General features: G+C 39.9%; 2 protein-coding genes and 2 pseudogenes across 12 annotated transcripts in view; all 4 read right to left on the bottom strand.

Moving 5' to 3' along the window:
• The window catches only part of LOC113037348 (protocadherin gamma-A11-like), a 108,903-nt pseudogene that overhangs the window by 47,532 nt on the left and 34,234 nt on the right, over positions 1-27,137 (bottom strand).
• The window catches only part of LOC113037376 (protocadherin gamma-A11-like), a 105,832-nt pseudogene that overhangs the window by 47,536 nt on the left and 31,159 nt on the right, over positions 1-27,137 (bottom strand).
• Positions 1-27,137, bottom strand: part of LOC113037327 (protocadherin gamma-A12-like) — a 100,121-nt gene that overhangs the window by 47,539 nt on the left and 25,445 nt on the right. The window lies entirely within an intron of this gene.
• LOC113036849 (protocadherin gamma-C5-like) overlaps positions 1-27,137 on the bottom strand; it is a 276,532-nt gene that overhangs the window by 230,796 nt on the left and 18,599 nt on the right. The window contains exons 1-2 of one of the 11 annotated variants that reach the window (XM_026193577.1): positions 19,847-22,733; positions 295-344 (exon numbers count right to left, since the gene is read on the bottom strand). The exons of 5 other annotated variants lie outside the window; for them this stretch is intronic. In XM_026193577.1, coding sequence (XP_026049362.1) covers positions 295-344; positions 19,847-22,193 — 2,397 coding nt within the window. In that variant the 5' untranslated portion in view covers positions 22,194-22,733. 5 more of the 11 variants (XM_026193670.1, XM_026193562.1, XM_026193568.1 and 2 more) reach the window with 5 other exon arrangements.

The raw sequence follows: 27,137 nt of genomic DNA, 5'->3' as shown, positions 1-27,137 counted from the left end.
ACAAGATTAAAAACTAACAAGAAAAAACACGATCATATCAAGAAACAGAGGATTAACATCAAGTGAAAGTATCTATTTTTTACTTGTACAGCGGTCTGTTTCTTATTTAAAAGCAAAGTTTAAGAACCACGTGCGAAAAAAACCTGCTCAGTATGAGTGTTTTATCAAAAAGAAAAAAGAAAATATTCAATTTCCTTAATTGGCAGAAGTATCACAGCCTCCAAACGCTTTGAAATTAACCAATATTTACAAGCTGTACAGTTATTGAAAATAGGACATGCGATATCTTCCTACCTTAGGAGACATATCGCCATCTCCAAACACATCTGTAAAGTCTGATGTACTTTTCTTCAGAGTCTGGTCAGCAGGCAGCGTGTTGTCATTGTATGATGTCACAAACTTAAAGTCACTGGTTCTTGAACCTGTGGTTAGGTATGCGTCATAGTTGTAAGTGCTGCGTAAAGTTCCTGTGCCATCAACATCTGTGTAATTAGGAGGAAGATAACCACTGGGGATGGCAACTGCTCCATCAAACAACAGTCTGGGCTTTCTCCTGCGACAAAACCTCAAACCCAGGATGATGATGATAAAAGTCAGAAAAAACGTGGACACAGACACCAGCGCGATGATCAGATAAGAGGTCAGTTTGGAATTGCTCTCATTAAAAGACAGATCCTTCAGTTCTGGCACCTCAGCCAAGTTATCAGAAATAAGTAAATACATGGAACAGGTGGCAGACAGAGAGGGCTGTCCCGTTATCTTTCACTGCCACTACAAGGTTCTGTTTCATGCTGTCAGATTCAGAAATGTCCCGCTGTGTCCTGATCTCTCCGCTGTGGACACCAATAGTAAAAAGTCCCGGATCAGTGGATTTGACTATATGATAGGACAACCAAGCGTTCTGTCCGGAGTCTGCGTCCACCGCGATCACTTTGGACACCAGAGAGCCTCCGTGTGCAGCTTTGGGGACCAGCTCGGTCATGAAGGAGTTGCCCTCCGGGGAGGGGTACAGGATCTGAGGAGAGTTGTCATTCACATCTGAGATGAACACACGCACGGTCACGTTGCTGCTGAGAGGAGGAGAACCATTGTCTCTGGCCATCACGTGGACTTTGAAATTCCTGAACTGTTCATAATCAAACGACCTCACAGCGTGGATCACACCCGTGTCTCCGTTCACAGACAGATAGGAGGACACCGGGGCACCGTTCACCTCACCAGCTAACAGAGAATAAACTACTGTACCGTTCTGTCTCCAGTCGGGGTCTCGAGCACTAACGGAACATAAAGTGGAGCCCGGTTTGTTATTCTCACTCACATATGCGCTGTACGACTGTTCCTCAAACACAGGTGGGTTGTCGTTGATGTCAGCTACAGATAACTGAACACTTTTAGAAGAGGACAGAGGTGGAGAGCCCTCGTCAGTGGCAGTGATTGTAATGTTGTAATCGGACACTAGTTCACGGTCCAGTTGTCCTGTGGTCACCAGAGAATAATAGTTTTTAATAGACGGAACCAACTTAAAGGGGACACCCTGCTGGATGGAGCAGCGGACCTGTCGGTTATTCTCAGAATCTCTGTCCTGCACGTTAATGATGCCCACCTCTGTACCAGGTGGCACGTTCTCAGGTATGGGGTTAGTTAATGATTTCAAATTGATGGCTGGTGGGTTGTCATTGACATCAGTTATATCTATAACTACTGTACAATAAGAGGTAAGACCCGGTCCGTCCTTTGCTCTTACTCGCAGCTCTATTGAACTCTCCGTTTCATAATCAAGTGACCCGATAACTTTTATCTCTCCTGTCTTATGATTCAGTGAAAACAAAGATACATGTTCATCAGAGACATGATCGAAGTTATATGTAATATCACCATTTGGGCCAGTGTCTGCATCGGTTGCGCTCACTGTAACAACTACGGTATCTAAAAGAGAGTTTTCAGGCACACTGGCTTCATAAACGGCCTGGCTGAACACTGGGGCGTTATCATTAGCATCCAGCACAGTGATGTGAATAATCGCAGTACCTGATCTCTGAGGAGATCCACCATCTACAGCTGTAAGCACTAATTTCAGCCCTCTCTCTTTTTCTCGGTCTAATTCTTTTAACAAAACCAATTCGGAATGTTTCCTCCCACTAACATCTGTATTTACATTAATGGTGAAATGCTCATTGTTTTGTAAATTGTAACGTTGGACAGCATTTGTGCCTATGTCGGCATCGCGGGCTTCCGTAAGTAAAAATCTCGCTCCTTTGTCTGCCGATTCTGTTATTTCAAGTGAAATCAGATCCTCACTAAACTCTGGCGCGTTATCATTTATATCTTGCACATGAATACTGATGCGATGAAGCTCTAAAGGGTTTTCCAGCACAAGCTCCTCTTTTAAAACACAGCTGGCTTTTTTACCACAAAGACTTTCCCTGTCGATCCTGTCACTGACAGTCAAATCTCCGGTGCTCAGATTAATATCACAATACCTTTTATCGTCCCTGTCTGTGTCAATGCGGACTTTACGCGAGGAAAGAGTCGCAATCCCAAGACCCAGATCTTTGGCGATATTCCCTATCACAAATCCGACTTTCATTTCCTCTGCGATAGTGTAGCTCACGTCTCCATGGGCGAAATGCAAGTCCACGAAAAGGAAAACCACACAATAGCAATTCATAGCCAATCTTCCGTATACTGCACTTCCCATGATCGATCAAGGTTTAATCCTTTCCTGGAAAATTCCTTGGAAGTGATCAAAAATAGTGCTCTTTTTGAATATTCTAAATAATCCCAGCGTTTGCCTTTTGTAATGCCCTCAACCTAGACACGCTACACCAAAATAAGACTTCGCAATGGCAGAAAAGAATAGATGAAGAACAGAGACCTCCTGTCTTTGTTGGTGCACAGTGACACCAAGAGTTTCGTTAAATTATAGCACTGCAAACCCAAACAAGAGGCCAGCTTCGAGTTATAACGCCCTTATTAATCAATAAAATTATTGACACTCTAGGGACTTCGGTGTTATTTTGTCATTCATACTGATTTCTTAAGGGATAGTGGCAATATACTATTTTCATTATCAACCATCTCTCAAGCACACTTCAAGGAAGACCTCTAGTATTCATTTCTACATCAGACATAAAATAAGTTCCTGAGAAATCAATAAAAGGGAACCACAAATATTGTCATAATGTAAACTGCTCTACTTATTCAATCAATGCTGCATTTTTCTTTTCTTTTTTTCCATCATTTTTTGCATATAGAAAAATAAGACATTTGATTCACAAATGCCAAAAACAAATATTATAAGTGATACCCTTGGATAATATACAGCAGAATCAAATTCAGTAGCTCAAGGATGTTCCATATAACTTGTTTCATTGAGTTTCTTTAACAAACAACCTGAAATATCTGCAAAAAGAACAATGACTTTCCACTATCACCATCCGAATAAGGTGAAACTTAGAGAAACAAATATCTCGCATAAAGTGCATGATTAGTGAGGGTATTAACTCTTAAATCCACTTCTAATTTCAAGCAGGTAGGAATGAACCAAAGCTGTTGCCATGTGTATTCAACAAAGAAAAGACCAACAAGTAAGAGAAATACATCCTTATTTTTTGTAAATCTTAAATTACCAAGAGAGATTAGATCATGTAATAACTAAAGTATCTTCTTTTCTTAGTAAACACAGATTGTCTCACTCAATGTCTGGTAATAACCTAATGTAAAAACACCAAGCATTAAACAGTAAAATAATGTCTGCAGGTCTGGGATGAGTTAAGAATTTTGTATGTTTGTTTTTTTTCCCCTGTGCTGTTAATGATGAAAACCTTCCTATGCAAGATTTTGGTGTAACATCATAACTTACCAGTTTATATGTATAAAAAAATAAACGTTTCACAACATCAAAGTATTATTTAACAGCACCAGTGCTATTCAGTGGTCTGAATGTCAGGGTTGGTCACTGAGTAGAAAAGGAAAAGCTGCTATTGAGAATTCCAACAGGGATTAACTTTCAGCATGTAATTTGAAATTATATTATTTAGCAGTTTGCATTGTCTTATAGTTCTCCAACCACCAGACAAGACTGTGCATTCTCAAAGTATGGCATGCTGATACTGGAATTATGCATCTGTTGTTTTTAATTTGTTCTCTCAGTTAGAGGTTACAGAATAGAGAAAAATATAGAGGAATACAATTGTTGCACTTTATTTGTAGCATAAAAGTATGAAAAACTAATGCACTGATAGCTCAGCTTCATCTGCATTGCGGTGATTAGTAGTTTGGGTGAAAACTGAGACGCACAAAGTCAGGTAACACCACTGGTAATGGCATAAGTTTGACCCCACTCATTGTACCCTCAGAGGTCAGAACTTTTATGCACCTGCTGTTACAAAAGTGAATACTGGATGACTGAGTAATCATCAAAAGCCAAATTTGGCATGTAAAGATTTTAAATTGGCAAGGCATAAAAAACTACCCCTAAATATTTGCTATGAGTATTTATGCAGCCAATAGCAATAGTATACTGTAATACTGTTAAGGCCAGTGGCCTGGAAACAAAAGACTTCGTAAGCCATTTTGAAGCTACTACAATATTCGATTGTATAGCCTAAGTTCAATTATATGACCACTGCATGGTGAGTTAGGTTATCAGACTAATTCAATAGCACTATTTTGAAATGGCTGTTGCTGTATGTACATGTCATATATAACCAAGAAATGAAAAACTAGCACAACACCTAACATACTTTGTGGATCAAGAGCTATTTTTTTCTTCAGGGATGATCAAAGCATAAACAAATAGCTTTTAACTGGGTGGATTTCAAATAAATAAATACAGGGAGAGCCTATTTAAAACAACAGAGACCTTGTATTTGTGAAATCTTAACAAAAAGTAACCCTTGAAAATAGATTTAGTATAGTGAAGAATAGGAATAATGCCTCAGTACTAGTAATCTAATTAAGAATATTATACTATAAAAACACATGTTGGAATATCAAATATTCAGTAATTTAAGAATGATTTCTCTCATATGTATTTGAAAACTGCTCCTGCAAATAAGACTCTAATGTAGATGCATATTAAAAACTTGTCTCATAACCTCTTAACTTTCTGAGCAGAGAGGATAAACAAAACATTAACATCAAATTAATAAACACCATGAAATGATACCAGAACAGTATTCTAGAGGATCATCTAAATGGTTGTATAAAGTCAGAGAGTTCAGATCAATAGAGAATTATAAAGATGTGTCATCAATCACAAAAACATAACAGGGCCCTACTTTTAGGAAATCTTGTTCTTAACCAAATAATTTACAAACTCTGATGGACTTTTCCTCAGAGTCTGGTCAGCAGACTGCAGTTGTAACACATGAAAAATCCAAATTCTAAAGTCAACCAAATCTCATGTCTCAGGTGCATATGAAACAATTCTGAATCCAATTTACATTCAGTAGTAACTTCAACTTTAATTTGTCGATTTTGAATTAAAAACCAAATTTCAGGAGCATAATCTGCCTGGTGTCATACTACCCTTTTAAACTGGTTATTTAATATGGTATTTGATGGTGGAAAAAAGTTGATATGAATTAGTAAGGCTGGAAGACAGGAACACAAGAGCCTAGTTCAAAAACATGTCCTCCTACCTCAGGAGTCTCCAAAGAATCTCCAAAGACATTAGCAAAGTCTGATGGACTTTTCTTCAGAGTCTGGTCAGCAGGCAGCGTGTTGTCATTGTATGATGTCACAAACTTAAAGTCACTGGTTCTTGAACCTGTGGTCAGGTACGCGTCATAGTTGTAAGTGCTGCGTAAAGTTCCTGTGCCATCAACATCTGTGTAATTAGGAGGGAGATAACCGCTGGGGATGGCAACTGCTCCATCAAACAACAGTCTGGGCTTTCTCCTACGACAAAACCTCAAACCCAGGATGATGATGATGAAAGTCAGAAAAAACGTGGACACAGACACCAGCGCGATGATCAGATAAGAGGTCAGTTTGGAATTGCTCTCATTATAAGACAGATCCTTCAGTTCTGGCACCTCAGCCAAGTTATCAGAAATAAGTAAATACATGGAACAGGTGGCAGACAGAGAGGGCTGCCCGTTATCTTTCACTGCCACTACAAGGTTCTGTTTCATGCTGTCAGATTCAGAAATGTCCCGCTGTGTCCTGATCTCTCCACTGTGGACACCAATTGTAAAAAGTCCCGGATCAGTGGATTTGACTATTTGATAGGACAGCCAGGCGTTCTGTCCGGAGTCCGCGTCCACCGCGATCACTTTGGACACCAGAGAGCCTCCGTGTGCAGCTTTGGGGACCAGCTCGGTCATGAAGGAGTTGCCCTCTGGGGAGGGGTAGAGGATCTGAGGAGAGTTGTCATTCAGATCTGAGATGAACACACTCACGGTCACGTTGCTGCTGAGAGGAGGAGAACCGTTGTCTCTGGCCATCACATGGACTTTGAAGCTCTTGAACTGTTCATAATCAAACGACCTCACAGCGTGGATCACACCCGTGTCTCCGTTCACAGACAGATAGGAGGACACTGGGGCACCGTTCACCTCACCAGCTAACAGAGAATAAACTACTGTACCGTTCTGTCTCCAGTCGGGGTCTCGAGCACTAACGGAACATAAAGTGGAGCCCGGTTTGTTATTCTCACTCACATATGCGCTGTACGACTGCTCCTCAAACACAGGCGGGTTGTCGTTGATGTCAGCTACAGATAACTGAACACTTTTAGAAGAGGACAGAGGTGGAGAGCCCTCGTCAGTGGCAGTGATTGTAATGTTGTAATTGGAAACTAATTCGCGGTCTAGTTGCCCTGTGGTCACCAGAGAATAATAGTTTTTAATAGAAGGAACCAACTTAAAGGGGACACCCTGCTGGATGGAGCAGCGGACCTGTCGGTTATTCTCAGAGTCTCTGTCCTGCACGTTAATTATGCCCACCTCTGTACCAGGTGACAAGTGTTCGGGTATGGGGTTCGACAGTGACTTTATATATATTACAGGGGAGTTGTCATTCACATCAGTAACATCTATTATGACTTTAGCATAGGAAGTTAATCCTAAACCATCTTTCGCAGTTATGCGAAGCTCAAACAATCTCACTGTTTCATAATCAACTGTAGCGGACAATTTTATATCCCCTGTTTTATAATCTATGGCAAATATTGACTTAACGTCTTCTGAAACGTGTCCAAAGTCATATGTAACTTCTCCATTTAGTCCTTCATCTGCATCAATTGCTTTTACTGTCAGCACAACAGTACCCATGGGAGAGTTTTCTGACAGACTGGCTTTATAAACGGCCTGGCTAAACACTGGCACGTTATCATTAGCGTCCAAAACAGTAATGTGAATGACCACGGTACCTGATCTTTGAGGGGAACCACCATCTAAAGCGGTCAGAAGTAGATTAATTTCTTGTAATGTTTCACGATCGAGCTCTTTGTTAAGAACAAGTTCCACAGAATTGGTTCCAACTCCAAGGAAAAAATTTTCATTCGTCTGTAGGTTGTATGATTGAACTGAATTTTTACCTAAGTCGGCATCGTGCGCTTCTTCTATTGGAAAACGAGCACCTTTTGACGCAGATTCACTAATATCTATATGGATCAAATTCTTATTAAACTGTGGGGAGTTGTCATTTATATCCTGGACATGTAGGCTGATTCGCTGCAGTTCTAATGGATTCTCCAACATGAGTTCTTGTTTTAAAACGCAGGATGCTTTGTCTCCACACAGGCCCTCTCTGTCAATCCTTTCGGCAACAATCAGATCTCCGTATCGGAGGTTTATTTCACAGAATCGTTTGTCGCTTCCTTCAGTATCAATACGAGCCTTTCGAAGAGATAGTGTATTTGCGTCGATGCCGAGGTCTTTGGCGATATTTCCGATCACAGTCCCGTGTCGCATTTCCTCTGTAAAAGAGTAGCTTATATCCCCGCTGACAAAATACAAACAAAAGAAGGGTAAAGCAACGACAAGGGTGTGTATTCCAAATGTCGCGTTAACCATCTTGACATGTAAATGTTTCCTCTGTAATGCGCAGGAATACAGCAAAGACACAAATATTATTTAAGCCAAAATCAGCACAATCTAAAACCACGTCTGCGTGTCCTTCGATGACCAACTGCAGCACATTAGAACACATTCTGCCTCGACAAATAGGTGTGGATTTTAAGATAGGCAAGGTGGACAGCGACATCGTGAGTCTAATTTAAAAATTGCATTGAGCAGCAGCCCTGTACAAGGCGCATGGAAGCGTTTATGGACGAACGTTGAACCTTAATTTAAAAGTAAAAGTGTATATTGAAGTGTGCAGACAGATAAAAAAAAGAAATAAAAATTGCATTAATCCGAAAGGTCGCTGTATACTGAGCAATGCTGCCGATGGAAACTCATATCTGCAAAAGTTTAGATCATTATTGTATACAAAATGTGATACAAATTAAAGTTTAAATATCTGTGTTCACTGAAAATGTGTGGCTAGGATTTACATGATAACTTTTGAAAAACAATTAAATGTTTGTAAACGGTGTTAAAAATGCTTCAAACTACTGAAATAGTTTTATTTTTATTTGTTTTTTAAGCTACTAAAAATGCTTGAGTAATTTTCGAAATATTTAAATTAAACATTAATCTCAATTGACATTTCTGTATCAGAACAGAGACTCGAGAAGGAAAAGCAAGAAGATTTTAACGGCCACAACGTTTTATAATATTCAAGAACTTTACCTCTGTGATCAGTTCCAATAAAAATGTGAACATGTAAGTCAATAATTGCAACATTTGAAAAAAGAAAAGAAAGAGGAGAAAGTTAAACAAAGACCTGCACTTCCACTATTCGTGAAAGCAACTTGACAAAGGTGTGAGAGGTGTGACCTGAGTCTGGGAACCGACCCTGGGAGGCGGGGCTGGGGCAGGTGCAGGTAATTAGTCGATCTCTTGTGTGAACCTGAAGCTGTGTGACTCCCTGGTCTAAGCCGTGTTGTTTCTCTTTTTTAACTTTTCAATGAAGGCTAGATGTGGGTCCATAGCCTTGTATATGAGTGGTAGGTCACAGAAAATGTTCCGCTTGAGTTTTGGTAGTTTGGTAGAGGTTTAAAGTTATTTACAGCTTTAGGAGGAAAACACTGTTTTATTCCTATGGAGAAACTTTTAGCGGACTCCGCCTCCGCTTGCCGATACTTATTAGGGTGCGACCCTAACCTGGAGACAGGTAACTGAAACACATACATGAAGAGAAGTGGGGGGATATTCCTTCTGAGGTAGATTTTTCTGTGCAAGTGATGTCCTGTTACAAATTACAGATAATTTGTTTTAAAACTGGTTTAACTTGACAGCAAAGCGCTGAGGACTATTTTGACGGTTGTGGTTGTTTGTTTATTTTGTTTATTTGTTTGTCTTTCATTGTAAGAGTGACTAGTTTTTAATAGATTCCCCGCAGCGCTTGTCCTGTCTTCCACTTACAATCGTACAATTTTATAGTTTTAAATGTATTTAATAAAGTAGAGCTTTTAATTGTTTTGGGTGCTACTGTTACATGTTTAGAAAGATTTTATTTTTTATTAGCATTAAAAACCCTGTAAACTGACTGTATGCCTACGGCTAATCCCTATTGAAATGGATGCATACCTCGGGTCACAAATGGTTTGCTAAAATATGGGTGACATATTATTTAGCTCATATATATGTAGGTTTAAACACAAGAAAACAAGTTCAAAAGAAACTTTGAGAATATGTTACACACGAAGACTCGAATCTGAAGAGCATGTGTACATTAGGAAGCAACTGTAGATAATATGTGAGCGACTACACTTTTAAAATTAGATCATGGGAAGATCTGCGTAATATACGATGACAAAAGAAACAGAAAAGCTGAAACAAAGGGGGCGCGTGTCTAAACACAATAGTGCTATCACTACTTGTTTTTGTAAAACTAATACTTGCTTTTGTAAGACATACTAATTTTCCACTATGTCAAAATGTAAACTTTTCGTTGATGTAGAGGACCGTAAAGACAGCAACCCATTAAAACAAAACCAGGAGAAAATGATTTCAACAACATCAAGAAACTTTCCCTTCAAAAGTAGCAGTAAAAATAATGTCAGAGGAAACAGGCAAAGTGTGATAAATACTATAACGGGATTTTAGAAAAAGCGAAAAAAGATTGACTGGAGGAAAGAGTGAACGTTTTATCTGTTAAAATAATGTATCGAACATTTGACACCCTTACCTCAGGAGAACCACCACAATCTCCAAAAACATCAGCAAAGTCTGATGGACTTTTCTTCAGAGTCTGGTCAGCAGGCAGCGTGTTGTCATTGTATGATGTCACAAACTTAAAGTCACTGGTTCTAGATCCCGTGGTCAGGTACGCATCATAATTGTAAGTGCTGTGTAAAGTTCCTGTGCCATCAACATCTGCGTAATTAGGAGGGAGATAACCGCTGGGGATGGCAACTGCTCCATCAAACAACAGTCTGGGCTTTCTCCTGCGACAAAACCTCAAACCCAAGATGATAATGATGAAAGTCAGAAAAAACGTAGAGACAGACACCAGTGCGATGATCAGATAAGAGGTCAGTTTGGAATTGTTCTCATTATAAGACAGATCCTTCAGTTCTGGCACCTCAGCCAAGTTATCAGAAATAAGTAAATACATGGAACAGGTGGCAGACAGAGAGGGCTGTCCGTTATCTTTCACTGCCACTACAAGGTTCTGTTTCATGCTGTCAGATTCAGAAATGTCCCGCTGTGTCCTGATCTCTCCGCTGTGGACACTAATAGTAAAAAGTCCCGGATCAGTGGATTTGACTATATGATAGGACAGCCAGGCGTTCTGTCCGGAGTCTGCGTCCACCGCGATCACTTTGGACACCAGAGAGCCTCCGTGTGCAGCTTTGGGGACCAGCTCGGTCATGAAGGAGTTGCCCTCTGGGGAGGGGTAGAGGATCTGAGGAGAGTTGTCATTCACATCTGAGATGAACACACTCACGGTCACGTTGCTGCTGAGAGGAGGAGAACCGTTGTCTCTGGCCATCACATGGACTTTAAAACTCCTGAACTGTTCATAATCAAACGACCTCACAGAGTGGATCACACCCGTGTCTCCGTTCACAGACATATAGGAGGACACCGGGGCACCGTTCACCTCACCAGCTAACAGAGAATAAACCACTGTACCGTTCTGTCTCCAGTCGGGGTCTCGAGCACTAACGGAACATAAAGTGGAGCCCGGTTTGTTATTCTCACTCACATATGCGTTGTACGACTGTTCCTCAAACACAGGTGGGTTGTCATTAATGTCAGCTACAGATAACTGAACACTTTTAGAAGAGGACAGAGGTGGAGAGCCCTCGTCAGTGGCAGTTATTGTAATGTTGTAATCAGATACTAGTTCACGGTCCAGTTGTCCTGTGGTCACCAGAGAATAATAGTTTTTAATAGACGGAACCAACTTAAAGGGGACACCCTGCTGGATGGCGCAACGGACCTGTCCATTATTCTCAGAATCTCTGTCCTGCACGTTAATGATGCCCACCTCTGTACCAGGTGGCACGTTCTCAGGTATGGGGTTAGTTAGTGATTTCAAATTGATGGCTGGTGGGTTGTCATTGACATCAGTTATATCTATAACTACTGTACAATAAGAGGTAAGACCCGGTCCGTCCTTTGCTCTTACTCGCAGCTCTATTGAAGTCTCCGTTTCATAATCAAGTGACCCGATAACTTTTACCTCTCCTGTCTTATGATTCAGTGAAAACAAAGATGCATGCTCATCAGAGACATGATCGAAGTTATATGTAATATCACCATTTGGGCCAGTGTCTGCATCGGTTGCGCTCACTGTAACAACTACGGTATCTAAAAGAGAGTTTTCAGGCACACTGGCTTCATAAACGGCCTGGCTGAACACTGGGGCGTTATCATTAGCATCCAACACAGTGATGCGAATAATCGCAGTACCTGATCTCTGAGGAGATCCACCATCTACAGCTGTAAGCACTAATTTCAGCTCTTTCGCTTTTTCTCGGTCTAGTTCTTTTAACAAAACCAATTCGGAATGTTTCCTTCCACTAACATCTGTATTTACATTAATGGTGAAATGCTCATTGTTTTGTAAATTGTACCGTTGCACAGCGTTTGTGCCTATGTCGGCATCGCGGGCTTCCGTAAGTAAAAATCTCGCTCCTTTGTCTGCCGATTCTCTTATTTCAAATGAAATCAGATCCTCACTAAACTCTGGCGCGTTATCATTTATATCTTGCACATGAATACTGATGCGATGAAGCTCTAAAGGGTTTTCCAGCACAAGCTCCTCTTTTAAAACACAGCTGGCTTTTTTACCACAAAGACTTTCCCTGTCGATCCTGTCACTGACAGTCAAATCTCCGGTGCTCAGATTAATGTCACAATACCTTTTATCGTCTCTGTCTGTGTCAATGCTGGCTTTACGCGAGGAAAGAGTCGCCATCCCAAGACCCAGATCTTTGGCGATATTCCCTATCACAAATCCGCCTTTCATCTCCTCTGCGATAGTGTAGCTTACGTCTCCATGGGCGAAATGCAAGGCCACGAAAAGGAAAACCACACAATAGCAATTCATAGCCAATCTTCCGTATACTGCACTTCCCATGATCGAATAAGGTTTAATCCTTTCCTGGAAAATTCCTTGAAAGTGATCAAAAATAGTGCTCTTTTTGAATATTCTAAATAATCCCAGCGTTTGCCTTTTGTAATGCCCTCAACCTAGACACGCTACACCAAAATAAGGCTTCGCAATGGCAGAAAAGAATAGATGAAGAATAGAGACCTCCTGTCTTTGTTGGTGCACAGTGACACCAAGAGTTTCGTTAAATTATAGCACTGCAAACCCAAACAAGAGGCCAGCTTCGAGTTATAACGCCCTTATTAATCAATATAAATAATGACAATCTAGACTTCGGTGTTATTTGGTCATTCATACTGATTTCTTCTTTTTTCCTTTTCCACCTGTGGTGCGCCTTTCAATGAAATAATAAACCATATGTTTAACAAATCCATGTGTAATCCTGCAAAAGACAAGTAAGAGCTATAGTTGCTTACAAATTCAAACCGATACTAATCCATCTGCAAGGGCTGTTACTAAATCTATAGAAAGCAACTTGTGTGCACATGAGCCAAAATCAAAGACCTTAAGGAATAGTAGCAATATACTATATTCATTATCAACCATCTCTCAAGTACACTTCAAGGAAGACCTCTAGTATCCATTTCTACATCAGACATAAAATAAGTTCCTGAGAAATTAATAAAAGGGAACCACAAATATTGCCCTAATGTAAACTGCTTTACTTATTCAATCAATGCTGCATTTTTCTTTTCTTTTTTCATCATTTTTTGCATAATAGAAAAATAAGACATTTGATTCAAAAATGCCAATAACAAATATTATAAGTGATACCCTTGGATAATATACAGCAGAATCAAATTTAGTAGCTCAAGGATGTTCCATATAACTTGTTTCATTGAATTTATTTAACAAACAAGCTAAAATATCTCGACAAAGAACAATGACTTTCCACTATTACCATCGGAATAAGGTAATGCCTTAGAGAAACAAATATGTTGCATAAAGTGCATGATTTGTGCGGGTATTAACTCTTACATCCACTTCTAAAATTCAAGCAGGTAGGAATGAACTAAAGCTGTTGCCATGTGTATTCAAAAAAATAAAAGACCAACAAGTTAGAGAAATACATCCTTATTTTTTGTAAATCTTAAATTACCAAGAGAGATTAGATCTTGTATCATGTAATAACTTAAGTATCTTCTTTTCTCAGTAAACAAAGATTGTCTCACTCAATGTCTGGTAATAACCTAATGTAAAAACACCAAGCATTTAATAGTGAAATCTGCAGGTCTGGAATGAGTTAAGACTTTTTTTTCCCTGTGCTGTTAATGATGAAAACCTTCCTATGCAAGATTTTGGTATAACATCATAACTTACCAGTTTATATGAAAAAAAATGTTTCACAACATCAAAGTATTATTTAACAGCACTATTCAGTGGTCTGAATGTCAGGGTTGGTCACTGAGTAGAAAGGAAAAGCTGCTATTGAGAATTCCAACAGGGATTAACTTTCAGCATGTGATTTGAAATTATATTATTTAGCAGTTTGCATTGTCTTATAGTTCTCCAACCACCAGACAAGACTGTGCATTCTTAAAGTATTGCATGCTGATACTGGAATTATGCATTTGTTGTTTTTAATTTGTTCTCTTAGTTAGAGGTTACAGAATAGAGAAAAATATAGAGGAATACAATTATTGCACTTTATTTGTAGCATAAAACTATGAAAACCTAATGCACTGATAGTTCAGCTTCATCTGCATTGCAGTGATTAGTCATTTGGGTGAAAATTGAGACTTTACACAAAGTCAGGTAACACCACTGATAATGGCATCATTTTGACCCAACTCATTGTACCCTCAGAGGTCAGAACTTTTATGCACCTGCTGTGACAAAAGCTAATACTGAATGTCTGAGTAATCATCAAAAGCTAAATTTGGCATGTAAAGATTTTAAATTGGAAAGGCATAAAAACTACCCCTAAATATTTATTGTGAGCATTTATGCAGTTAATAGCAATAATATACTTTTATAGCATGACGGCCAGTGGCCTGGAAACAAAAGACTTCGTAAGCCATTTTGAAGCTACTACAATATTCGATTGTATAGACTAAGTTCAATTATATGACCACTGCGTGGTGAGTTAGGTTATAAGACTAAATCAATAGCACAATTTTGAAATGGCTGTTGCTGTATGTACATGTCATATATAACCAAGAAATGAAAAACTAGCTCAACACCTAACATACTTTGTGGATCAGGAGCTATTTTTTCATCAGGGATGATCAAAGCATGAACAAATAGCTTTTAACTGGGTGGATTTCAAATAAATAAATACAGGGAGAGCCTATTTAAAACAACAGAGACCTTGTATTTTTGAAATCTTAACAAAACGTAACCCTTGAAAATAGATTTAGTATAGTGAAGATTAGGAATAATGCCTCAGTACTAGGAATCTACTTAAGAACATTATGCTATAAAAACATATATTGCAAAATCAAATATTCAGTAATTTAAGAATGATTTCTCTCATATGTATTTGAAACCTGCACTTGCAAATAAGACTCTAATGTAGATGCATATTAAAAACTTGTCTCATAACCTCTTAACTTTCTGAGCAGAGAGGATATACAAAACATCAAATTAATAAACACCATGAAATGATTCCAGAAAAATATTCTAGAGGATCATCTAAATGGTTGTATAAAGTCAGAGAGTTCAGATCAATAGTGAAGTATAAAGATGTGTCATCAATGACAAAAACATAACAGGGCCCTACTTTTAGGGAATCCCGTTATCAACCAAATAATTTACAAACTCTGATGGACTTTTCCTCAGAGTCTGGTCAGCAGACTGCAGTTGTAACACATGAAAAATCCAAACTCCAAAGTCAACCAAATCTCATGTCTCAGGTGCATATGAAGCAATTATGAATCCAATTTACATTCAGTAGTAACTTTAACAGACAACTTAACAAGCAGTGTGATGTTCATAGAGAACACTGAAAAGTCAGTTAGGCGTTTAGATAAGTGTGCATAACATTTAATCGATGATGCATTATAAACATCTATAGAAACAATACCCTCTACTCTTCAACTAAAATTTAATTGTTCTTATGCATAAAATAATCCAGCCAGAAGCCACACAGCGTAAGAAATTATAACTGCATGTTCCAGAAACGTTTATAGTCCTCTTAACATTTTTCTTTTGATTTTAAGAGACACACACAACTCACTTTAGGGGTTTTAGACTGTCGATTTTGAATTATAAGACAAATTTCAGGAGCATAATCTGCCTGGTGTCATACTACCCCATTAAACTGGTTATTGAATATGGTGTTTGAAGGTGGAAAAAAGTTGATATGAATTAGTAAGGCTGGAAGACATGAACACAAGAGCCTAGTTTAAAAACATGTCCTCCTACCTCCAGAGTCTCCAAAGAATCTCCAAAAGCATCAGCAAAGTCTGATGGACTTTTCTTCAGAGTCTGGTCAGCAGGCAGCGTGTTGTCATTGTATGATGTCACAAACTTAAAGTCACTGGTTCTTGAACCTGTGGTCAGGTACGTGTCATAATTGTAAGCACTGCGTAAAGTTCCTGTGCCATCAACATCTGCGTAATTAGGAGGGAGATAACCGCTGGGGATGGCAACTGCTCCATCAAACAACAGTCTGGGCTTTCTCCTGCGACAAAACCTCAAACCCAGGATGATGATGATGAAAGTCAGAAAAAAGGTGGACACAGACACCAGCGCGATGATCAGATAAGAGGTCAGTTTGGAATTGCTCTCATTAAAAGACAGATCCTTCAGTTCCGGCACCTCAGCCAAGTTATCAGAAATAAGTAAATACATGGAACAGGTGGCAGACAGAGAGGGCTGTCCGTTATCTTTCACAGCCACTACAAGGTTCTGTTTCATGCTGTCAGATTCAGAAATGTCCCGCTGTGTCCTGATCTCTCCACTGTGGACACCAATAGTAAAAAGTCCTGGATCAGTGGATTTGACTATATGATAGGACAACCAAGCGTTCTGTCCGGAGTCAGCGTCCACCGCGATCACTTTGGACACCAGAGAGCCTCCGTGTGCAGCTTTGGGGACCAGCTCGGTCATGAAGGAGTTGCCCTCTGGGGAGGGGTACAGGATCTGAGGAGAGTTGTCATTCACATCTGAGATGAACACACTCACGGTCACGTTGCTGCTGAGAGGAGGAGAACCGTTGTCTCTGGCCATCACATGGACTTTAAAACTCTTGAACTGTTCATAATCAAACGACCTCACAGCGTGGATCACACCCGTGTCTCCGTTCACAGACAGATAGGAGGACACAGGGGCACCGTTCACCTCACCAGCTAACAGAGAATAAACCACTGTACCGTTCTGTCTCCAGTCGGGGTCTCGAGCACTAACGGAACATAAAGTGGAGCCCGGTTTGTTATTCTCACTCACATATGCGCTGTACGACTGCTCATCAAACACAGGTGGGTTGTCGTTGATGTCAGCTACAGATAACTGAACACTTTTAGAAGAGGACAGAGGTGGAGAGCCCTCGTCAGTGGCAGTGATTGTAATGTTGTAATTAGACACTAGTTCACGGTCCAGTTGTCCGGTGGTCACCAGAGAATAATAGTTTTTAATAGAAGGAACCAGCTTAAAGGGGACACCCTGCTGGATGGAGCAGCGGACTTGCCCGTTACTCTCAGAATCTCTGTCCTGCACGTTAACGATTCCTACCTCTGTACCTGGTGGTGAATTTTCTGGTACAGGATTTTTCAGGGACTTAATAGTTGTTATTGGAGCGTTGTCATTGACATCTGTAATTTCAATTATTAAGGTACAGTATGAGACCAACCCGAGACCGTCCTTTGCAGTAATTTGCATTTCGTATGACGACAAGTGCTCGTAATCTATTGGCCCACTTACTCGGACTTCACCGCTCTTCTGATCAATAGAAAACACGTTATAACGTTCATCTGAAATGTGATCAAATTCGTACGACACTTCTCCGTTGACGCCTTCATCTGCGTCAGTCGCGCTTACTGTGATCACAACTATGTCTAACGGGGAGTTTTCAAGTAGACTGGCTCCATAAACGGCCTGACTAAATACTGGTGCGTTATCATTGGCATCCAGCACGCTAACATGAATAACCGCAGTACCCGATCGCTGAGGCGTGCCCCCATCAGTTGCAACAAGCTCAATCGTTAGCTCTTTCTTTTGTTCTCTATCCAACTCTTTTTGTAGAATTAACTCGCTGTATTTTCCTCCTCCACCTTTTTCAATAACATTCAATCGGAAATATTCATTTGTTTCAATACTATATCCCTGGATTGCGTTTTGTCCGATATCAGCATCATGGGCTTCATCTAAACGATAGCGACTTCCTTTAGCTGCAGATTCACTTATTTCAAATTTGATGGTATCCTTCTTAAACTGCGGTGAATTATCGTTGATGTCTTGAATGTGGAAGCTAATGCGATGCAGCTCTAAAGGCTCCTCCAAAACAAGCTCTTGTTTTAAAATGCAAGTAGATTTTTTGCCACAAAGACCCTCTCTGTCAATCCTCTCGGTAACAATCACATCTCCAGTACTCCTATTAATTTCAAAATACCCTTTGCTGTTCCTGTCAACATCAATACGAGCCTTTCGAGTAGCCAGTTTTCCCACCTCAATTCCTATATCTTTTGCGATATTTTCGATAACAGAGCCTCGTTTAACTTCTTCCGGAAAAGAATAAGCAACATCTCCACAAACCGTTTGCAGCGCCAGAAGAAATACTCCCGAGAAGAAGACCCAGAACCCCGGAGATGCTTTGTTTTCCATTTTCCTTTTAAATCGATAAGGAATCCGCCAAGGGCAAGCCTTTTGGAGTAAAAATGAGCAGTCACCGGAATCCTCTTCGGACTATGTATGCAATTCCAACTAGAAACGTTGCTACCTCGCTGCTTTTGTCTGTGAAAAATCGGTCATGATCTAGAAACGTTTACACTGCGCAGAATAACAAATATGACCCTACTATGTATGTTGGTGGACAGCGACGCTATGAGAGAAATATTAGTATTGCAAACGCATTAAATGATGAGAGTCCTCTCAGGATAAAGAAGAAATGTATCCCGCCCTACAAACACTTTTATTTTATTTTATTTTATTTTATTTTATTTTATTTTATTTTATTTTATTTTATTTTATTTTATTTTATTTTATTTTATTTTATTTTATTTTATGAGCACATAACCTTCAGGCTGGAGATTTCTGCTGTACGTACTAATGTTGGCATGTTTGGAAAGCACGTAGTTAAAACAAAAGAGGAGAAGGTTAATCTAAGTTAGCTTCACCAACATGGACATATACACATCAACGCCTGCGTGGCAGCAGGGCCATGCTTGAAGAAACTGTCATACGAAGTTGAATACTGACAAATTAACGTAATGATAAAAAAAATAAAAAATAGCGGTCTTATTTGCGACTATGGTGAAATCAGAATAATAAAAACAACAGCAGTAGCATTCCAAATGCTCATTGGGAGATAATATGGGCATTGGTGACAGCACTGAAGAATTACACGAGGGAGGGGAATATAACGGTTCAACCAAAATTAAAAACAAACAAAAATTGAACTGTACACTTTACAAGGGATACATCAATACGCTGACTGCAATTTATTTGGACTAAAGCTGTATATATGTTCAGCTGTAGATGAATTTGATGTCAATCGAATCTCATACTACTTAAGTGATTAGAAAGATATTCAAATATACACTATATTTACTGCTAGATTTAAGTGACAACTCAACAAGAAATGTGGCATTCAAACACAGTACTGAGAAGAAAAAACAGCGCTTGAATGAGCAGATATAAGGTGTCTTTAATTATTCTAAACCAAAAAGCCACAAGAGAAACTATATGGATATGTTATCTCATATCCCCATTTTAAAAAACACAAAAGAATAACTGAAAGTTTGAGACTGGCCGTTAAGTTTCAAGACCAGTTCAAAGTTAAGACATTTTTTTTGTTTTTGTTTCTGTATCAGCCCTATTTAAAAAAATAAAATAAAATAAAATTAGCATATCAACAGTGGAATATTATAGACTTTCACCACTATTGATATCAATTTGCTGAACACTGAGGAACATGAACAAGTGACTTAATTCGGATTCAAAAGCACAAAGCCTACCTCCATGGGGTCCAAAGAATCTTCAATAGTTTTAAAAAAGTCTGATGGACTTTTCTTCAGAGTCTGGTCAGCAGGCAGCGTGTTGTCATTGTATGATGTCACAAACTTAAAGTCACTGGTTCTTGAACCTGTGGTCAGGTACGTGTCATAATTGTAAGCACTGCGTAAAGTTCCTGTGCCATCAACATCTGCGTAATTAGGAGGAAGATAACCGCTGGGGATGGCAACTGCTCCATCAAACAACAGTCTGGGCTTTCTCCTGCGACAAAACCTCAAACCCAGGATGATGATGATGAAAGTCAGGAAAAAGGTGGACACAGACACCAGCGCGATGATCAGATAAGAGGTCAGTTTGGAATTGCTCTCGTTAAAAGACAGATCCTTCAGTTCTGGCACCTCAGCCAAGTTATCAGAAATAAGTAAATACATGGAACAGGTGGCAGACAGAGAGGGCTGCCCGTTATCTTTCACTGCCACTACAAGGTTTTGTTTCATGCTGTCAGATTCAGAAATGTCCCGCTGTGTCCTGATCTCTCCGCTGTGGACACCAATAGTAAAAAGTCCCGGATCAGTGGATTTGACTATTTGATAGGACAGCCAAGCGTTCTGTCCGGAGTCCGCGTCCACCGCGATCACTTTGGACACCAGAGAGCCTCCGTGTGCAGCTTTGGGGACCAGCTCGGTCATGAAGGAGTTGCCCTCTGGGGAGGGGTACAGGATCTGAGGAGAGTTGTCATTCACATCTGAGATGAACACACTCACGGTCACGTTGCTGCTTAGAGGAGGAGAACCGTTGTCTCTGGCCATCACATGGATTTTAAAACTCTTGAACTGTTCATAATCAAACGACCTCACAGCGTGGATCACACCCGTGTCTCCGTTCACAGACAGATAGGAGGACACCGGGGCACCGTTCACCTCACCAGCTAACAGAGAATATACCACTGTACCGTTCTGTCTCCAGTCGGGGTCTCGAGCACTAACAGAACATAAAGTGGAGCCCATTTTGTTATTCTCACTCACATATGCGCTGTACGATTGTTCCTCAAACACAGGTGGGTTGTCGTTGATATCAGCTACAGATAACTGAACACTTTTAGAAGAGGACAGAGGTGGAGAGCCCTCGTCAGTGGCAGTGATTGTAATGTTGTAATCAGACACTAGTTCACGGTCCAGTTGTCCTGTGGTCACCAGAGAATAATAGTTTTTAATAGAAGGAACCAACTTAAAGGGGACACCCTGCTGGATGGTGCAGCGGACCTGTTGATTTTTCCCAGAGTCTGCATCTTGCACATGAATGATGCCCACCTCTGTACCCAATGATATGCTCTCGGGTATGCGGTTTGATAACGAACTGATATGGATGACTGGGGCGTTATCATTGATGTCAGTTATATCTATTACAAATTTTGTTTCTGTAGAAAGGCCATAACCATCTTTCCCTTCAATTAGCATTTCAAACTTCGACTCTTCTTCATAATCAACATTTCTTGCAAGTATAATTTCTCCGGTATTTTCATTTAAAGAAAATATTTCCTTTGCTATATCACTTATTCCGCTGAATTCATATGTTACTTCACCATTAACTCCTTCATCTGCATCTGTAGCACTCACTGTTGCAACTACTGTATCTATAGGGGAGTTTTCAGGAAGAGAAGCCTCATAGATTGTATGAGTGAAAACTGGGGCGTTATCATTAGCATCCAGTACGGTGATGTTAATGACTACTGTGCCTGATTTCGGAGGATTGCCACCATCGACAGCTGTCAGCAATAAAGCCATATCTTGCTGCTCTTCACGATCTAATTCCCTGTCTAAAACTAACTCGCTGTATTTTGTGCCGACGGCATTCGTTAGTACGTTCAGAGCAAAATAATTATTCCTTTGCAAAATGTAATTCTGAACAGCATTTTGTCCTATGTCTGCATCGCGTGCTGCATTTATTCTATAGCGAGAACCTTTCGGAGCTAATTCACCAATATCCAATTTAACGACGTCTTTAACAAAAACTGGTGGATTGTCATTTACATCCTGAATTTGCAAAGATATCCGGTGCGATTCGAGTGGATCTTCGAGTACTAGTTCACATTTTAAATTGCAAGAAACCTTAGCTCCACATAGCTCCTCACGATCAATCCGATCACCAACAACCAGTTCTCCAGCATCAACATTTATCTCGCAGTAACGTTTACGGTTTTCTTTGAGAGCAATCCGAGCCTTCCGAGCGGAAAGACTGCTTACTTGAAGCCCAAGGTCCTTGGCTATGTTTCCAATCACCGATCCTTGTTTCATTTCCTCGGGGAAAGAATAGCTCACATCGCCACAACACAGCTCTACTGCCAGAAGAAAACACATGAAAGTGCAGACAAGGTTCACCGAAAACACGAAATATGCCATCACTCAAAAAATAAACTGAATGAAAAAGAAGGAGGTGGTCAGCATTCCTCAGAAACACAAAATCATGTGTTCATGTGCGAGTACTTCAAGGAGTACAGTGCAGTGGCAAACAATAAGCTTTAACACTGTGGGTGGAGACGCTTGATTGTCTCATCTGTAGCCTGTTTTACAATTTTCGATTGGTAGACAGCGACACTCGCTGCATCCTACAAGGACTACAAAATAGCCTCAAGTTGACGAAAAGCAAGAAACTTAGCTAATCGAAAGAGACTTCATCCCGAGAAGAATGGCAGATGACAAAAGGCGCTTTCTATTGATTAATTCGGTTCTGTTTTATCTGTTCAATGCCATCTACCCCACGGTACGTTAGCAATAAAATGTAGTACTACATTGTTTGATACTGTTGCTACAAACATGTATTTCTTGTTTATAAATGTAATTGAGCAAAAACCTGTAAAAACTCTTAACTGAAAGCGTGAACCTGAAACAACATCCAAGCAAAAATTCAGCCTAAAAGAATGAGTCGCTGAATACCGAATTCAGCTCTGTAACAAAAGTCGAAACTATTATGAAGGAAAAAACATTTTTTTCTCATTATTATATTAAATTATTCTGCAACGTTTTTTGTTTTGCTTAATTCATTTATTTATTTATTTATTTTTAACGAATGGGTAAATCCAACTGCAGAATTTCGTTGAATAATTAACACAACATATTTGACTGTGAGTAAATTCAAGAAAAAATTCTAATAATAATCACAACAAACAGAACGGAGTTTTATGATGTATGAAGGCAAACCTTTACAGGTATTCGCTCTACCAAACTAAGAGTTGAACCTTAGGAACATCCACAGTGAAAAATCCAGTATTCAATCTGCAGGATTTCGTATCGTTTATCTCTGTGATTTTTTGTTTCTTTTTTCTTAATTAATTAATTAATATATTCATTCAGTTGAAATAAGGCCAATGACATGAACTGATATTAAAACAAAAACGACGAATTTTTAGTAAAATTCTCGGTTAATGATGTTATTCGGAGCTTTACTAACTCAAGTTCATAAGTACAGTAATATACAATATTTTCATCCATGAAAAAAAGTTTTATGAAAATAGTTGATTTGATTAAAAGAAAGTAACACCGAAGATGTGTTTCCGAAGAAGGGTTGAATTTTTTTTGAATGACGTAGGTGTAATGACGTCAACGTGGTATTCTTACCTGGGGAGGGTCGTCAGACTCCCCAAACGCATCGAGAAAATCTGATGGACTTTTCTTCAGAGTCTGATCAGCGGGCAGCGTGTTGTCATTGTATGATGTCACAAACTTAAAATCACTGGTTCTTGAACCTGTGGTCAGGTACGCGTCATAATTGTAAGTGCTGCGTAAAGTTCCTGTGCCATCAACATCTGCGTAATTAGGAGGGAGATAACCGCTGGGGATGGCAACTGCTCCGTCAAACAACAGTCTGGGCTTTCTCCTGCGACAAAACCTCAAACCCAGGATGATGATGATGAAAGTCAGAAAAAAGGTGGACACAGACGCCAACGCGATGATCAGATAAGAGGTCAGTTTGGAATTGCTCTCATTATAAGAAAGATCCTTCAGTTCTGGCACCTCAGCCAAGTTATCAGAAATAAGTAAATACATGGAACAGGTGGCAGACAGAGAGGGCTGTCCGTTATCTTTCACTGCCACTACAAGGTTCTGTTTCATGCTGTCAGATTCAGAAATGTCCCGCTGTGTCCTGATCTCTCCGCTGTGGACACCAATAGTAAAAAGTCCCGGATCAGTGGATTTGACTATTTGATAGGACAGCCAAGCGTTCTGTCCAGAGTCCGCGTCCACCGCGATCACTTTGGACACCAGAGAGCCTCCATGTGCAGCTTTGGGGACCAGCTCGGTCATGAAGGAGTTGCCCTCCGGAGAGGGGTACAGGATCTGAGGAGAGTTGTCATTCAGATCTGAGATGAACACACTCACGGTCACGTTGCTGCTGAGAGGAGGAGAACCGTTGTCTCTGGCCATCACGTGGACTTTAAAACTCCTGAACTGTTCATAATCAAACGACCTCACAGAGTGGATCACACCCGTGTCTCCGTTCACAGACAGATAGGAGGACACCGGGGCACCGTTCACCTCACTAGCTAACAGAGAATAAACCACTGTACCGTTCTGTCTCCAGTCGGGGTCTCGAGCACCAACGGAACATAAAGTGGAGCCCGGTTTGTTATTCTCACTCACATATGCGCTGTACGACTGTTCCTCAAACACAGGTGGGTTGTCGTTGATGTCAGCTACAGATAACTGAACACATTTAGAAGAGGACAGAGGTGGAGAGCCCTCGTCAGTGGCAGTGATTGTAATGTTGTAATCAGACACTAGTTCGCGGTCCAGTTGTCCTGTGGTCACCAGAGAATAATAGTTTTTAATAGAAGGAACCAACTTAAAGGGGACACCCTGCTGAATGGAGCAGCGGACCTGTCGGTTATTCTCAGAGTCTCTGTCCTGCACGTTAATGATGCCCACCTCTGTACCAGTTTGCGCGTTCTCGGGTATAGGATTAGACAGTGATTTTAAATAAACTACAGGGGCGTTATCATTTTCATCAGTTAGCTCTATGTAAACTTTTGCAGACGAACTTAATCCCAGACCGTCATTGGCTATGACTGGCAGTTCAAATGCATTCTTTTTCTCAAAATCAGTTGCGCCAATTACTCTGATTTCGCCAGTTTTAAAATCAATAGAAAACACCTTTTCATCGATATCTGACACGTGGCCAAAGTCATAGGACACCTCGCCATTCACTCCCTCATCAGCATCTGTAGCGCTGACTCTAACCACTACAGTATTAAGAGGAGAGTTTTCGGGTATGCTGGCTTTATAGACGGCTTGGCTGAATACTGGAGCATTATCATTAGCATCCAGTACGGTGACATGTATCATAACAGTGCTTGATCTCTGTGGTGAACCACCATCAACAGCTGTGAGAGGTAAATTAATCTCTCGCTGTGTTTCTCTGTCGAGTTTGTGATCAAGAACAAGCTCGACGTTGTTTGCATCAACCATTAAAATAAAGTTATCATTTTTTTGTAGACTGTACCTCTGAACAGAATTTTTGCCTATATCCGCATCGTGCGCGCCCTCTATTCGGAAACGAGTCCCCTTTTCTGCTGACTCCCTTATTTCCATTTTAATGGAATTTCTTTTGAATTGTGGAGAGTTGTCGTTTATATCTTGAACATGTAGATTTATACGATGTAGTTCTAAAGGATTCTCCAGTACAAGTTCCTGGATTAAAATGCATGACGATTTCGTGCCACAAAGACTCTCTCTGTCAAGCTGCTCGGCAACGCTCAAATCTCCCGTTTGTAAACTAACGGCACAAAATCGTTCGTTATCTCCTTCTGCGTCAACACGGGCCTTGCGAGATGACAATGTAGTAATATCCAGACCGAGATCCTTAGCTATATTTCCAAAGACAGTTCCTGGTTTCAGCTCCTCTTGGATAGAATAGCTTACTTCAGTACACACTGATTGCAGCGCAAGTATACAGACGACAAAGAGGGTAATCAGGCCAGGTTCTAAAAATCCACCGTATTCCATAATTACAAAAACAGAAACATCCGCCAGCAAAGAAAAGATACAACGGAGTTAGTTCACCTCTCGAACGCGTTTGCGATGGAGTGAATTAAACAAATCCAAATACAGAAATCAGCACTGCAATCCAATGGTTCCTTCCAACACAAAGCGCAGGAACAATGGGTGGAGACGATGGCGTTGACGTTACAATGTTTCAAAGTAATCTGGTAGACAGCGACACGATGTGTTCATTTCAGACAGAACATCAAGTAAAATACCAGATTGACAGGTTAATGACGTCATGCAACTATTTCCCATATAAACACAATTAAGCACCTTAATATGTTAAATTGTATTAATTTCATTAAAGCAAGTAACTACAGCCACAGTTTCTGCTAGGATCAAAGAATCTGTTAAGTGCTGTGATGGAAGTAAGTAAAACCATGTTGCAGTGCACACTTATAACGTTGTTTTAACGCCAGTGAACGCAGTATTTAGCATTTATCTACAAAATTGCAATATTGTGTTATTTAGCTTAAACTGCGATTAAACTTAACATTTTCTCTGCAAGTAAATTTTAATGAAAATAGCAGCATGTAAAATTTGTCTCCAAACTGCTTTCCGTATGGTTGCCTTCTATGTGTTCAGCACCATGGACAGAGTCTACTCAAACAAGTCCTTACGCTCAGTTTGTATAAAAGAAAAATACAGTCTTTGTCAGTATGTTACAACATTTTAAATGAAGAAAAGTAAAAGTAACAAATCATTAGTCATATGGCAGCACCTCTAGTCCAAAGAGCATGCACATTACTGTTGGTCGCAGTTAAAACATAACTTTAATAAACTTGGAAAACTGCACTAACTTGGAATCAAACTATTCAAGGGATGCATGTAGCTATAGGGCAATTTTAGCAGACTTGCCAAAAAAGAAACACAATATACTTGTATTAACCAATGATCCTCCTCTGAAAGCACAATGACTATTGTTTTAAACATTTCTCCATAAACAGATGAACTAAAGCTTTCTGGGAGAATCCTTTTGGCTTTTCTTATGTCTGTTTATGGCCTTACGGTATGTGTTCAAAGTGAGTTATTACTCAGATAATTATCTACTGAGAGTGCAATAATAATTAATCTGAAGATGAACCATTGCTGAAAGGAAAACAAGTAACGTCTTAAAGAAGGGATGGGGTTCTAAAAAGTAAGTAGACAGTTCAACTTTTTCATCTTTCAATGAGAAAAATATTAGGAAGACAAAACAATATAATTCCACTATTTCTAATTGACATATAACATACTAAGTTATTAGATAAAACAGTAAATTGATGCCACTGGAGCAACAACATCTAAAAGAAAACTGATCTGATA

This window comes from Astatotilapia calliptera, chromosome 2 (assembly GCF_900246225.1).
Source record: "Astatotilapia calliptera chromosome 2, fAstCal1.2, whole genome shotgun sequence".
NCBI classification, from domain to species: domain Eukaryota; kingdom Metazoa; phylum Chordata; class Actinopteri; order Cichliformes; family Cichlidae; genus Astatotilapia; species Astatotilapia calliptera.
The sequence above is the reverse complement of the archived record's forward strand: the minus strand, read 5'-3'. Positions and strand labels throughout refer to the sequence as shown.